At 40.2% G+C, this 14,878-nt stretch overlaps 1 protein-coding gene across 2 annotated transcripts in view; it reads right to left on the bottom strand.

The window, feature by feature from the left end:
- GTF2I (general transcription factor IIi) overlaps positions 1-14,878 on the bottom strand; it is a 96,538-nt gene that overhangs the window by 14,842 nt on the left and 66,818 nt on the right. For both annotated transcript variants that reach the window (XM_065892042.1, XM_065892041.1), the window contains exons 14-19: positions 14,633-14,816; positions 10,789-10,847; positions 9,925-9,996; positions 4,873-5,056; positions 3,829-3,887; positions 670-741 (exon numbers count right to left, since the gene is read on the bottom strand). In XM_065892042.1, coding sequence (XP_065748114.1) covers positions 670-741; positions 3,829-3,887; positions 4,873-5,056; positions 9,925-9,996; positions 10,789-10,847; positions 14,633-14,816 — 630 coding nt within the window. The remainder of the gene's footprint in view (positions 1-669; positions 742-3,828; positions 3,888-4,872; positions 5,057-9,924; positions 9,997-10,788; positions 10,848-14,632; positions 14,817-14,878) is intronic.

Raw genomic sequence — 14,878 nt, 5'->3', positions numbered from 1 at the left:
TCACTGCCAAGGGGCAGGGTGCGATCCCTGGTCGGGAACTAAGATCCCACAAGCTGCGCGGGGCATGGCCCCCCCAAAAAAAAAACAAAAAAGAAAGAAAGAAAGAAAGAAAGAAAAAGAAAAAAGATAAGAGGTGCATAAGGTGCATCTGAGCAGAACTGGTCAAAAGCACTGAAGATTCCTGATCCAGGACACAAACATCAGTACCAGTTATTACAACGGCGATGGCAACGCCCCAGGAATACTGATACCACTCCACTCCTTACTTCCTTCTCCACGACAGACACACCCAATCAACTGAAACACTCTTGCTGAGCCTCCTCAGAATCCTCAAGACAGCGCTCCAGGAAACCGCTGTCAACAAATCTACGTTGAAACAGATGATGAAACCTATTTGCCACAGGTGTTAGCCAGGTTACAAGTACAGACAGCGGAACTGAGATTCCTCCCCAACTCCTCCCTTCCTTTCCCACTCTGACACACGAGAAAACGGAGTCCAGGAGACAGAAAGTAACTCGCTCAGTTTAGGTAGTGAATGTAGTAGCAGAAAGTCAAACCCAGTTTCTGGGACCTTCTTTCTTTAGGTCCTGAACTGCTATAATGTTCATTCAAAACACTGCCTTTCATTAATGTTTTTAAATTAAGACATAATGACTGTGTTTTACTTACCAAATTTCAAATTAAAAATCTCTTCCACTTGCTTCCGTAGCTTGGTAATTCTGACATTCCAATCTTCTTTGACTAGAAAGGAAAAATAAATCTAATCAACAATGTCCCTTATGGATGCTGAAACAAAATCAGACTGGACGCTGTTCTTTCCAGTGATGCCATTTTTTAAAAACTTGAGAGATAATCGGCATATAACACTGTATTAGTTTTAGATGTACAATCCAGTGACACTCTTAATAAAATTTTGCTTAAAAGCAAAAACTTCAGATAAGGAAAAGAAGGATTTCCTGCACTTGTCAAATATCAGAAGTACAGGGAGATAGAATTCAAATTTAAGTTTACATTGTAAATAAAGAAGAACTTGTTCGTAAGTATTTAGAATGAATGGTTTTCAAACACTTTTCCTTGCAGGTACATCAAAGAACCCTCAGGGTTGGGAGGACCAGCTATATAAAGATCCAGGCCTCCTATACCAGGTTCAACCAGAGGAGCTTCACTCGTATTTGCTTTCTAAACAGGCATTCCTTGTTTTATCGAACACGTGTGCCTACAGATTTACACAAAGGAAAACTTCACTAATCACAGCAAGAAATAAATGATAAAGTGATTAGGGAGCTGTCACTCAGCACTACTCACATCCAGAATCCAGTTTATTTCCTTACCCCTCATTTATAAGACAACCATCCCCTTTTAAATACAACATAAAAATAAAGAAAAAATAAGCTATTATAAAAGACACGTAGGGTGGCACTTACTTGGACAGATAATCGGGGCTTGTTTGTTGGAGCTGAGGATGGAGAGGACGGAGGTAGACTTGGAGACAATGGAGGATGGTTGGAGGTATTGGATAAGGAAAGGAGGGAAAGAGAGAGTAAGAGGAAAGGGTAGAGAGTGCAAGAATCGCACTACGTGTGAAAGCCATTTGTGTCTGTGGACAAGGCGACAGGAAATGTTGGAGAAGTTCTGAAAATACTGCTAAAGGTTGGGAGCCTCAGAAAATCTTTCGTTTCCACTTTACTTTTACTGTGAAAGTACTTTAAAACCTTTTCTTTAAAAGAAAACCCAGCATCTCAAGGGTTTAATATGGTAACTCGGCCATTCGATCAGACGAAGTCAGTCTGGTATAAACCAAATGTGAATATTACTATAACAATATCTAGACTCTCCTTCTCCGAGGTAAAGGGCTTCTGTTAACCTGGTGCTCAGTCAGCCCTTCTGCCTCACCCTGCACTTCCTCCTCTGGTATTTGCTGCTCTAATACAACAAGATCTCTGTACCATTCTACACAAGAACCAAGTACCTTCTCATTCTTCCCCTTCAAAGCTCAGCTATCTGGCTAGTGCCCCAACTTTCTCACATGTGACATCTACCTTTTACCAAATTGAGAACAAAGTGCACCCACGTGTGTTTAAGCATACAACTGTTACCTCAGAGTTAAGCAGACGTCTCTGATGGCAAGGACTAATACAATTCTTCGGTCAGGTACGCTGGGACTTGAATTGGCCCAGCAAGACTAACGCCTAGGTGACTGGCAGACCCAGTAACATTTTGTTGCAATGAAGAAGGACAACCTTGATTCTTTCCAAGGTCTTCTACGAATGGTAGAAGGCCAAGCATTGTTAATAACTGGGAGAACGGAGAGTCTTTTGATAATAGGCCTGTAACCATCTATGCTAGAAAACAGCAGATCGAGTACTACTTAAAATATTACTAAATCCTCAGAGTAACTTGTATGGTGCCTACAGATCGTTTCAATAATACATGTTTCACATCCTCAATTTGCAGTCATTATTAGAATTGCTCCTAATAAAAGCAGTGATCACATTAATCACAAGCTTGAACTTGAGGTCTGTCTTGCGAAACGAAGACTCATACACAGACTTTCATCACACTCAGACTAACGCATATTAAAGCGCTACCTTTGGGAATAGTTTTCTTTGCATTATTTTGCTTAGCAAAGTCTCTGTCATGTCCAATCTTCAATATGTCGCCGATATTTTGTTTCTTTGCCTGAATCAAAAGCCTTCTGGGGAGTTTGCTGGGTTAATGTCGCTGCCCAGCCTGAGAAGTTAAGCCTCAACCCCGTCTTCTCCCGGCAGGAGTCTGGGCACAAGACAGTCTGTTTCCCTAGCGCAGTGTTTCTCAAGTACTTCTCATGCCATCATAAACAAGAGATTATATACAATCTATTTGGCATACTGGTGACCTTCACCGGTTGCCTCCAGGGACCCTAAAAGCTCAAGAATCAGTATTACAGTTCAGACAAATAAGCCCTCCTGTATAGCAGTTCACCTTAGCATTTACAAAAATGATTAACTGCAAAAATGAAAGAAAAGGAAGGAAGGAAGGAAGGAAGCAAGGCAGCGAGGAAGGGAGGGAGGGAGGGAGGGAGCGGGGGAGAGAGGGAGGGAAAAGATTAACTGCAACAATTCAGAAACACCCATTGGTTCTTAGCAACAGAAGTTCCTAAGGTAGTAGAAGATCTACAAGTTGTGGTCAATTTTTCTGACATTATGGAATGGAAAACAAAAAGATGGGAAAGAAATAAAGGCACACTTATACCTCAAAGAAAATAAAACCATTCAGACAACTGAGACCGAGACTTTTAAAAAGTTCTCTTCTATTGGGCATGATGTCAGCACGGCTGCTGCAATCACAGTATTTGCCATTTTAAAGCAAGGTCCTTGTGAACAGATTAAGGCCTAAATCTGCGTGGTCTGGCACATTAGACACGTGGGCAACTGAGCACCTGAAACGTCGCTACTTGAATTAAGATGCGCTGTAAGTGTATAATACACACCAGAGTTTCAAATAAAGAATGCAGATAAACGTAAACTAACTCATCATGTATTTATGTTGATTACAGGATGAAAAACAGATTTGGCTACTAGAAAATCTTACACGACATATATGGCTTGCATTTGTGACGCACGTTATATTTCTACTAAATACCACCGGTCTAAATTCAAAGCTCGAGCTCCCCCCAGACTGCTTATGTTCATGTGGATAAATCAAGGAGTGCCTGTATTGACCTTCCACAAAAGACTTTTTGGGTGGAAGGGAGAAAAAAGAGGAATTCCATGGCTTTAAAAGATTAATTAATAAAAGCTTAGAAACTACTTACTTAAGCTTTTAAAAAGGATTTCACAACGATCTTACCTGGTGTATTCGTTCTTGGCTGAGTAACTTCAGTAGTGCTGTGAGTCAGAAGTTCTGGTCTGTAAAAATACAATTGACATCAGGATGAGAGCATTTAAGCCCACTTTAATTTCCAGTGTGGTTCACTCCACCTTCATTTGCAGTGACAATATCATTTTGGTGACTTTAATTATTCTTAAAGTAGCAATTTACAAAGATTCAGGTGAAACCACCTGTATGTCCTCAAAGGAATTTTAAGCTTAACTTGTGCAAAACAGTTGTGTTTTGCCCCAAAGCAGTTCGACCTCCTGTTTCTGAAACTTCAGATGAACTAGAGCACAATACAGGTAGATATATCTAGCTATGTCACCCTAAAGCGTGTCCCAACAAACAGACATACAAATGCACAACCCCCAATCAGCAAGCAAATTCTGTCCCAACGATAATTCTTCTTTATTCGATGGGCCTTCTGTTCCCACTCCCTGCCCTCAAATTCCCCATTCTGCTAGCCTTCAAACTCAAGCCAAAATAACACTCTTAAGGGCCAATTCAAATTATTTTAAGAGGAATCAGCTTTAAAACCCCTCCAATACTCTGCTGACTGCGAAGGACAGAAAGCCTTCCTCCACTGGGCCATCTCAGTCTATCATGCTATGCCCTCAAGGTCATCAATCCTTCCACACAGAATGGTGTGGTTAGCCGAACATTCGAGTACATCTGACAACTCCCTGCGCCTACCTACCTATGTTACTTCCTTTATTTGAACCCCCTTCTTGCGTTCTCTATGCACAAGTGACCAAACTGCATGCCACCCTTGCCTTCTCCCCCAAAGTGTTCTGATCTATATAATAAGCCTCCCAAGGACAGAATTCCTGGTGGACCCAATTTTGTACATCTGGTGCCTGGCACTGCATAGACACTTGCTCAAAAAATGAATCTAAATGTAATACCTTAATCTTAAACATGGAGAGTAAGTCCAACTGGGAAGGGGAAAAGCCCATTTTTATAAAATTAATTTTTTCTTAATGACAACATTAAATTTGTTTCTGCAAATTATAATCCTACCTTTTAATAACAAATTTAATTCGATTGCCCACTTGAATAATTTTTTCCAGCCTTGGGATTCCATACCACGAGGGACTTCTAAAAGGAATGTTTTCTGGTAGTCCTTCCACATAGAGGTCATGAGGATGTGCTTCAAATTTCTGGTAAGGTACAGCCTTGGCTTCGGTGCTCCCTAAGGCTTCAGCTTTACAGAAGAAAAGCAATACAAAAGACTGGAGATTAAGTTTCTGCTGAAATCATATTTTATTACGACCCATAGCAAAGTATATGTCAACTTTTTTTTTTTTTTTTGCGGTACGCAGGCCTCTCACTGTCGCGGCCTCTCCCACTGCAGAGCACAGGCTCCGGACGCGCAGGCTCAGCGGCCATGGCTCACGGGCCCAGCCGCTCCGCGGCACGTGGGATCCTCCCGGACCGGGGCACGAACCCGTGTCCCCTGCATCGGCAGGCGGACTCTCAACCACTGCGCCACCAGGGAAGCCCCTATGTCAACTTTTTAAAAAGCAAAGTATACTCTGAAAATATCAACAGCAACTACTGAAATAGACTTAATACAGCAAATGCAAATATTACATGACCCTTGATCAAGAAGTAACTTTTGGTGAATTTAAGTTTCCTGATACTAAGGCCATCATAATAGCTCTAAGATCTTATTTTTATGTACTTTTAAAAAAGAGATTTATTTGGCTGCGCTGGGTCTCAGCTGCGGCATGCAGGATCTTTAGTTGCAGCATGCATGTGGGACCTAGTTCCCTGACCAGGGATCGAACCCGGGCCCCATGCGTTGGAAGCGTGGAGTCTTAGCCATTGGACCACCAGGGAAGTCCTTCTAAGATCTTATTTTTTAAATTCTCAATATCTTTGAGAATAAATAAAGAGAAGAAAATCATGACCAACAATAAAGAGTGCAACTTAAATACTACTTTTTCAAATATCCGGAGGCAGACTTTTGCTACTTAATGCTTCATGAGTACAATAAACTTTTTATTGGCTCTTGCACACTAACTTACTTCAGGCTATACTTTTATCTGTATTGCAACCATAAGATTACTGTTCTTTACCGCTTAAACCTCATCAGTGTACCATTCTCCAAGGAAATAATTCAAGGAATGACAAATAAAAGTAGTAAGCAGAGGCTGGTTTAGATTAAAAGAGACGTATCAAGCAAAATTAAGGCACGAAACTTTATTGTTTAAATCCAGGTTTGAAGCAAAAACTTAAAAGATACTTTTCAGATAAATGAGGAAACTCAATGAAGGACTGGATAAGAGCAAAGAGACTGTTAATTCTGTCAAGTGTGATGAGGACACTGTGACTGTCTTTAAAACGTCAATGTTGGGACTTCTCTGGTGGCGCAGTGGCTGGGACTCCACCTGCCAACGCAGGAGACACGGGTTCGATCCCTGGTCTGGGAAGATCCCACATGCTGTGAAGCAACTAAGCCCGTGCACCACAACTACTGAGCCCGTGTGCCACAACTACTGAAGCCCGTGCACCTAGAGCCCATGCTCTGCAACAAGAGAAGCCACCACAGTGAGAAGCCTGTGCACCACAACGAAGAGTAGCCCCTGCTCGCTGCAACCAATGAAAGTGCGCGCGCAGCAACGAACACCCGACACAGCCAAAAATAAAATAATATAAATAAAAGTGTTGTTCAATGGTGCACACTGAACAAGGAAAATGACACCACGCCTGTGATATGCTTTATTAAATTCCTACAAGGGGAATGAAAGAGGAAAGGATGAACAAAATGTGGAAAATCTTAGACATCACTGATTACAAAAATGGGTATATGGGAACGCATTGTACTATTTTTCTACTTTTGAACAGGTGTGGCACTGAAATTTTAAAATGTAATTACTAACCCCCACTATAAAGCCACATCCAAACAGAGCTTGTAAGAAGAAAGAGCCAAACAATTTACAAAGTATCAGCACTTATGGTCTCCCTCGTATTCTGTGTTACATTTAAACATTTTACAATCTGATGGTTGAAAAAAGAGTGGCTCCTTGAAGCATCTGCATTTCTTTGTTAGTTTGACTTTCCTCTCAAATTCAAAGGCCTTCTGTCTTAACTTCTTCCTTCATTTCATTAGCACCAAATCTGAAGGGCTCAAGTATAGGATCTCTCTGATAAAAGTAAGGAGTGTGTATTTGAAAAAACAAATACAATGTAATTTAGATCATGGCTGTTAAAAGAAATATTCTCTTTTAAAATATGGTAAAGGCTTTCACACTCGCACCTGGGAGTAATATTAATTGTAATTATTCTGTTAAATATAACAAAAAAGAACATAATCCTAATTCTACCAAACTTTCTATAAAATAAAAAAGAACCAAACTGTTGGAATTGAGAGAGAAACAGCACAAGTTACAGAAAAGAGGAAGGCCAAGTGCATTAGTGTTCATCACATCATCTACGAGGTCTCCCCTATATGAAGTAACCAACCCTCTGTCTCCCTATCCCCCTCATTTTGCTTAATTTTCTCCTGAGCACTTAACACCTTCTAATATACTGCATATTTACTGGTTGCTTTGCTATGCGTATCTCCCGAAGTTATAAAGGAATGCTTCCCAAGGGCAGCATTCACCATCCTCTGTGGTGCTGAGTTCTCAGCACCCGGCACATAGGGGGTTCACAGGTGCTCGATGACTCTCCTGCTGCTGCTCAACAACTCTCAAGACTTGTGTCTGATATGACAGACAAGCTTACGTTTTCTTCTTTCCCTTTCAGTAACCTTAAAGAAAGCAACAACTCTGCTGGCTTCTCACTCTCTAAAGTGACTCCAGTCCCAAATGACCCACCTGAGGCCACAAGCAGGATTTTGCTGTTTGTAATGTAACAATACGTAAACTCTTATCTATTTTCTTAGATCTGATACAGTGAGAAAATACTTTCTACAGGCCAATTTTTCCTTCTATGAGTACACTGTCTCACACACAGCTTTCTCCTTCCATGAGGGAAAAGTCATGGGTGCCGTGGCTGGCTGGCAGGCACCCATGATCTAATAGGATTGGCTGTTTCTTACCCCAGGCTGAATTTCTAGAACTAAATGTGAGGCCAAAGTTTAAGCCTGTTAATGTAGATGCACATTATCCTATGTCAGCTACTCAAGAATTATGATTATGACGACACTATGGTGGCATCTCAAATGACAAATAAGGTTCATAATCTTATTTCACTAAATGTCTTGGAAATATAATGATTTTTAAAGTGGTGAAGATTCTCTAGTTTATTGTTCATTAGCTGATTTCTGACCAGACGTACGAGGAGATACATTTTCATTAAGGTCCTACATTCGTGTTCGGTGGTCAAGGATATTGATGAGGAAAAACTTACACTGTGACTTTTTCTCAAGGCTCAGTAATTTCTCAAAAACTGTTCCATGTATTTTTATTTAATTAAAAACAATTTTTCTGAGTCACACTTTTGTTTGTTTGCCGAGGGGCATGTGTGATCTTAGTTCCCTGACCAGGGATCTAACCCGTGCCCCCTGCTTTGGAAGGGCACAGTCTTAACCACTGGCCCGCCAGGGAAATCCTTCTGAGTAATTTTTTTTTTTTTTTTTTTTTTTTTGCGGTACGCGGGCCTCTCACCGCTGTGGCCTCTTCCGTTGCGGAGCACAGGCCCCGGATGCGCAGGCTCAGCGGCCATGGCTCACGGGCCCAGCCGCTCCGCGGCATGTGGGATCCTCCCGGACCGGGGCACGAACCCGTGTCCCCTGCATCGGCAGGCGGACTCTCAACCACTGCGCCACCAGGGAAGCCCCCTTCTGAGTAATTTTTAATGACATTGGTCCATTCAGTATTTGTTGAGTATCTGCCCAAGCACTGTTCTACTAATAGCCAAGAGAGACAAGATCTGGGCTGCTGTTTGAACTGTGTTGTAGTGGAAGGAAAAAGGTAGCCATTAGTGCTTTAAGAAAAATTAAAGGGTGATGACATACAGTGTGCTTCGTGGTTTATGTTAGAAGGGTAGGCAGTAAAATCTGGCTGCTTTGGGGCATTGACTTTGACTACAGTGACAGACAGCAGTGAAGAAGAAAAAGATACGGATTTGCAGTGTGTTCTAAACGTAGAGTCAGCAGGAGGCCTTGTGGAAATGAAGAAATCAAGCATGACTGCTAGGGGGTTTGGCTTGGAAGACTAGGTAGAGTGTGGTGCCACTGGGAGGACTGGGAAAGGAACATGCTGGAGGGGGAATCAAGGACTCTATCTAGGACCTGTGAAGTCTGAAGAGCTGTCAAACGGCTGGGTGAATACAAAGGTGTGGTGTAAGAGGAGTTTTCAGGGCTAGACACTTGAATGTTAAAGTCATCGGGAATACAGACAACACTGTTTTTAAGATAGAGTGGGACTATCTGTGGAGGGCTCAGGACTGAGCTGTAGAGTAGCACCCCAAAATTTAAAGAATGGACTCAAGGGAGGTACCAACAAGAGAATGAAGAGGACAGCCAATAAGACATGAAGAAACCCAGGAACAAACTAAGAGTCAATAACGTTTGAAACTTTCCCTAAGAATAGTTTAAAATGCTTAAGAAAGAAAAAAAATAAGACAACTATGTTGAACACTGCTGAAAAGTACAATAAAGCAAGGGAATTACTTTTGGTAACGAAAGATGTTGCAATGATAAACCAAACCTGAGTATTTTAAGTGTGCAGGGATGTAAGCACAGCAAGCACTACAAACAAGACAACCAAAACACTGCAAAGCAGCAGCCTGCCTTCCAGGGACACACTGCTACTGGTGGTCCCCAGATGCCACTGTGGTACACCATTAAAAGGTACGAAGACAAAAGGATTCCCAAACTGTGAAATGCCCTGTGCCGAATAACCTGTACACGGTATAAATAACTTAGTCAAGAGTACGTGGGTTTTCATCACAATATTCCCTTCCCTTCTGTACAGATTTAAAACTTTTCATAGTATACGTTAAAAAAGCAACAATAAAGGAAACTGGAGATGAGTCATCCATTGTACTTACTTTCTTAAAGCAAAATCTGGAGAAGTTATTCTGCAACACACTTTAGCTAGGGGGGAAAATTAAACTCACCAAATTTTTTGCAGAAAAGCTGATCTACCATCTTTCGTAACTTAGTGATTCTGGCATACCACTCTTCTTTTACTGTAAGGGTAATATACACAAATTCTTCAATTTGATGACATTAATAAATTATTAAATGTTACTAAATACATTACTAAATAGGTGGTGTTGTTTTTCTGTTCTAACTAAAATTACTTCTAAGATTTTAGAGTGTGTTTATTCAAACAGTGCTGACACTGAATAAGAAGTGTAAGAGCTAACGAAACAATAACAAAATGAAAATTCACAATTAAAAGTAATTTTACAGAGATAAATGGAAAGTGTCACCACTGAAGCTAGGAAACAGAATTCATTTTACTCAAGATCAGCTAGCAGGTGATTTGTGTGATGATAAATTTGGGGCCACAATAATGCTGGCAATCCTTTCATTACACCAACTCTAAGTGATGCAATTTCCATTTTATATCCCCACCCTACTCCCTCCACTCCAGAGCAAAAGCAACTAAGAGAACAGATCATGATTGGATTTCCTTCAAAACACATCTAACCAACAAGTGATGATGCCCATGGCTACGTACTCTAAGAAATAAGTCTTTTTAACTCCTGGGTATAATGGTCGATGATCATTCAACTGATACGAATACAGACTAGGATAATAAACCGTTCGACACATTATGCCAGAAAAAGTTTGCATCTCAAACATAGAACAGACATGGTCCTTTTATAGTTTATCCAGAAATGTGATGCTTACATTTATTTATAATGGGTTATTAAAAACAAAATGGGTTTATTATTCTAGAGAATCCTGGACAATATTCCTTGTACATCATGTTCTGATCTGACATACAATTTGACACAAGTCTGGAGACCTACCTCCTGAAGCTGGTTTATCAAGCTGTAAGTCTTCACGTGTTGAATTCAAAAGTTCATGTCTGAAAGGTGAGAAAGATTACTAAATATTTACCAGACGATATTCAGCAAAAGTAATAACTACTAGTACTTATGTCATATTCAGTCATCAAAGCCAGTTTTTAAGACAGCCTGAACTCTTGAGCACAACTAAATCCTAATTTCTTGAGATTTCCAGAGTAATAAAACCAAATGGTAACTGCAAATGGTTTCATGATGTGCTTCACGGAGTGTGTGTACGTGCATGCACACACACAGACACATACACACACACGCTCACACACACAGAGTAAACTTTGTAAATCAAAGGTATTTCATAAAAGCATAACACCAGGGCTTCCCTGATGGCGCGGTGGTTGAGAGTCAGCCTGCCGATGCAGGGGACACAGGTTCGTGCCCCGGTCCGGGAAGATCTCACATGCTGCAGAGTGGCTGGGCCCGTGAGCCATGGCCACTGAGCCTGCGCGTCCGGAGCCTGTGCTCCGCAACGGGAGAGGCCACAACAGTGAGAGGCCCGCGTACCGCAAAAAAAAAAAAAAGCATAATACCAAAGGAAGCAAACTGCAAAAATTTTAAATGGGAGTCTTCAATTTTACATAACATTCAAGACCACCTTACTTAAAAACATCTATAATCTGGTTATAAAAACCATATCTATTTCAAAACTAACATTTGCAGGACAGTATACATGCTTTTAAAAACTTCTTCTGAATACACAAACACCCCACAGAATTTTTACAATCTAACTTATGTATCCCGCCTCACTCTGTTTTGTTGTAATATCCTGAAGTAACAGGGAAGGCGGGGGAGACTGAGATCACAGAGAATCATGGCCATATATTAACCATAATCTTGAAAATGTTAGAAACGAATATAGGGTTACGTCAATGGAAGAGCTGTGAAATAAAACATTTGCTGTAGTATAGCATTACCCTTCTAAGTAAACATCCTAGTTTCTGTTTATCAAGACTAACCACATTAACCTTTGGGGAAAGGCTTACAAAGTCCCTTCCAAATGTGAGAGATGGCTTCCCATACATAAGGACATCAAAAGGACTTGAAGAGAACCTGCACAGCACAAGTACCTTGTGGTGAGCTTGCACAAACATTTAAATACCCAAAGATAGAGTTTATATGCTTTAAGATCAGCAACCATGAGCAAAATCTATAAAATTATTTGTATGTTTTCCTTAGTCATTCAAAACATTTTTTCACAACTTCTAACAAATTAAAATGCCAGCACTGTAAGAAAATGACAGTACAAGAGTTCTTAGAACAGGCTTATTAATATATCAATATGTAAGGAGGAAGGAGTGGTTATTTGATTCCTGACTAGGACTGGTGTCAGGGTTTTATAACAAGCCTCTCTTGTTTACCATTCAATTTCATGAGAGACTACGAAATATTCATTCATTCTTTCTTTCTTTCTTTCTTCCTTCCTTCCTTCTCATTGCCTTGTTTCCTCATCTGTTAAAAAAAATGTGGGTGATTTATAAAGTGCTCGACTGTACTGGACACATCGGGCTGAACTGCCATTATTATTCTGACTTCAAAGCTTGTTCTCCACACCAGGGTGTCTCAAACTTTAATGAGCACTGGAATCACATGGGATCCTCATCACATGCAGGATGGATGCAGTAGATCTAGGTAGGATCTAAGATGTGGTGTCTCTGAAAGCTCCCGGGTGATGCCAATGCTGCTTGTCTGCATGGCTGCCTACCACGTTGTCTTGTGTAAGGAGAGTTTCACTTGAATTGCTCATAGAAAAATGGAGGACAAAATCTTTCAAACTACAATTTATTTGAAAGAAAAATATCTTGTTAGCAACTTGTTAGCAACAAGTTTCTCTGTGGAGGACAGCTCACCTATTACCTATGGTATTTCTTGGGTCCTTTTTATCCTTAGTTAAATCCTATCATTCCCTTATTTAATACCAATACAGAGGCAAGTCTGCTTGGTTATAATCTTTGATCAAAGTGTTTGTTAATTTCCCCACTTTCTCAACAGTATCAGAGCATTGCCAGAAAAATGAACATGAATACTTCTGCAACTATCATTCCGCTACTGTTATTGACTTTACTATTTATAGCCCAAAGATATGTGGGAAAAAATTAAATCAGTTATAATATGCACGTGACTCAAAAAGACCGTTCATATTAGAACTTAAAATGAAAGCCACGTAATTCAGGGGCAGTGAACCCCGCCCCCACTCACTGAAGGGTGAGTGCTATGTGGTCTACACCCATCATGGTGCTATCTTTCCCATGCCTGTGCCTGGCTGAGGGATAAGCACTTGACATAATCCTAACAAGAGAAGTGAGGCCACATTCCAAGGTTTCCTTCTCTCAGAGAAACACAGGTAGCTACTGTCCCTCCTAGTAGACATGTCTGGCTGTGAGTTCTGGGACTACTGCATCCAGCTCACTAGTCTAAGGAAACTATCAGCACAAGGAAGGAAGAATCTGGAAAGGAGCAGAAGCAGAGCCCCAAGTATCACTGTTTTATTTATTTTCTGATTTTTCTAACTTTTTTTTTTTGGCCGCGGCATGCGGGATCTTAGTTCCTGACGGGGGATCGAGCCTGTGCCCCCTGCAGTGAAAGCGCACAGTCTTAACCACTGGACGGCCAAGTATCACTGTTTTAATCATCCTATCTCTGACCCCCTTGCTACGTAAGATAAGAATCTTACTGTAACAAGCCAATGTGAATAAGGGTTTTTGTTACTTGGTGCTGGAGACATCCCAACTGCTACCCAACCTCTTTCATGCTGCAATCTCTATTTGCTTTCAAGCGTGTTTGGCTACAGAATTCAAGGTTCAAATCATTTTCAATTCGAACTTGGAAAGAATGACTTAATAGCGTTACATCCATTACTGCTCAAATCAAGTATATGATATCTGCGTGATTTTCATTCTTTATGATGACATGGTCTTATTCTCTAGAACCTAATGATTTCGAGCTTTATCCTTAGGACACTGAAATTTTATGAAATGTGACCAGGCATATATCTTTGTTTTCTTCTCATCTCCTTTCTCATTCATGTCTCATATACACAATCATCTTTACAATTTATAATACTAACAATCTTTTAGCCCTTTCATTGAAAATTTTAGTTTAGCAATTATATTTGATAATTTCCTAGACAACTATTCTCCAATTGTTCCTGTTTACAAATGCATCTAATACTTGCTTCATGCATCTAATAGAAAGTTTTCATATATCGACATTTGCTGAAATGTCGATATATGCCCTCTTAGGTTTTTTAAACTTTTATTGTAATCTTAATAGAATTTTAGTCAGTAGAAATTATGGAAATGTGTGATGTGGCTGCCATTTTTAAATGCAAGCATTTACACTTCCAACTGCCGCACATAAATTTTTGTTTAAAGCTCCTTGCTACAACCCTTACGTCAGTGCTAAAGAATTTATAGCATTCTGCTATTTCTTTCTTTTCATTCTTACTTCTATTGTTTATTTTTATTTTATAATCGACTTTATTTCCACCTATGGTTTTTAAAATTCAGGCCTAAAAAAATAAGACACTGATACTTCAATATTTTCTTTAGTGTACGTAGAGAAAAATTGTAAAAGAAAATAACAGTGGTACGCCAGTCAGGCATGGACAGGTGTTCATACTCCAAAAGCCAACCCTGGCATAACTGACACAGACACATTGAAAAGTAGAAATAAAACAACATATAATAACTCAAACTTAATTTAAATATAGCCCTAGTGGTTAGTGAATATTTGTCAACGATATAAAAAGATGCACTAATCAAGAACAAAGACCAAAGTCCAAGAGTCTTACTTCTTTATCACAAAACGAATCCTTTCCTTTGCAAGTAATATCCTCTCAAGGCGAGGAATTCCGTAAGTAGATGGCCTTCTAAAAGGGATTCCTTCCGGAAGTCCTTCTACATAAAGATCTTCCACGTGGGACTGGAAAAGAGGGTACGGGATCGTCACAGGACCTTTGGCTTTTATAGCTTGAGCTTTAAGGGTAAAAAGAGAAAGGGAAAATTATGAAATGACAAGGATTAAGCACAGTTTGTAG

This window comes from Phocoena phocoena, chromosome 15 (assembly GCF_963924675.1).
Source record: "Phocoena phocoena chromosome 15, mPhoPho1.1, whole genome shotgun sequence".
NCBI classification, from domain to species: domain Eukaryota; kingdom Metazoa; phylum Chordata; class Mammalia; order Artiodactyla; family Phocoenidae; genus Phocoena; species Phocoena phocoena.
Note: the sequence above shows the minus strand (reverse complement) of the source record. Positions and strands in the feature narration are given on the sequence as shown.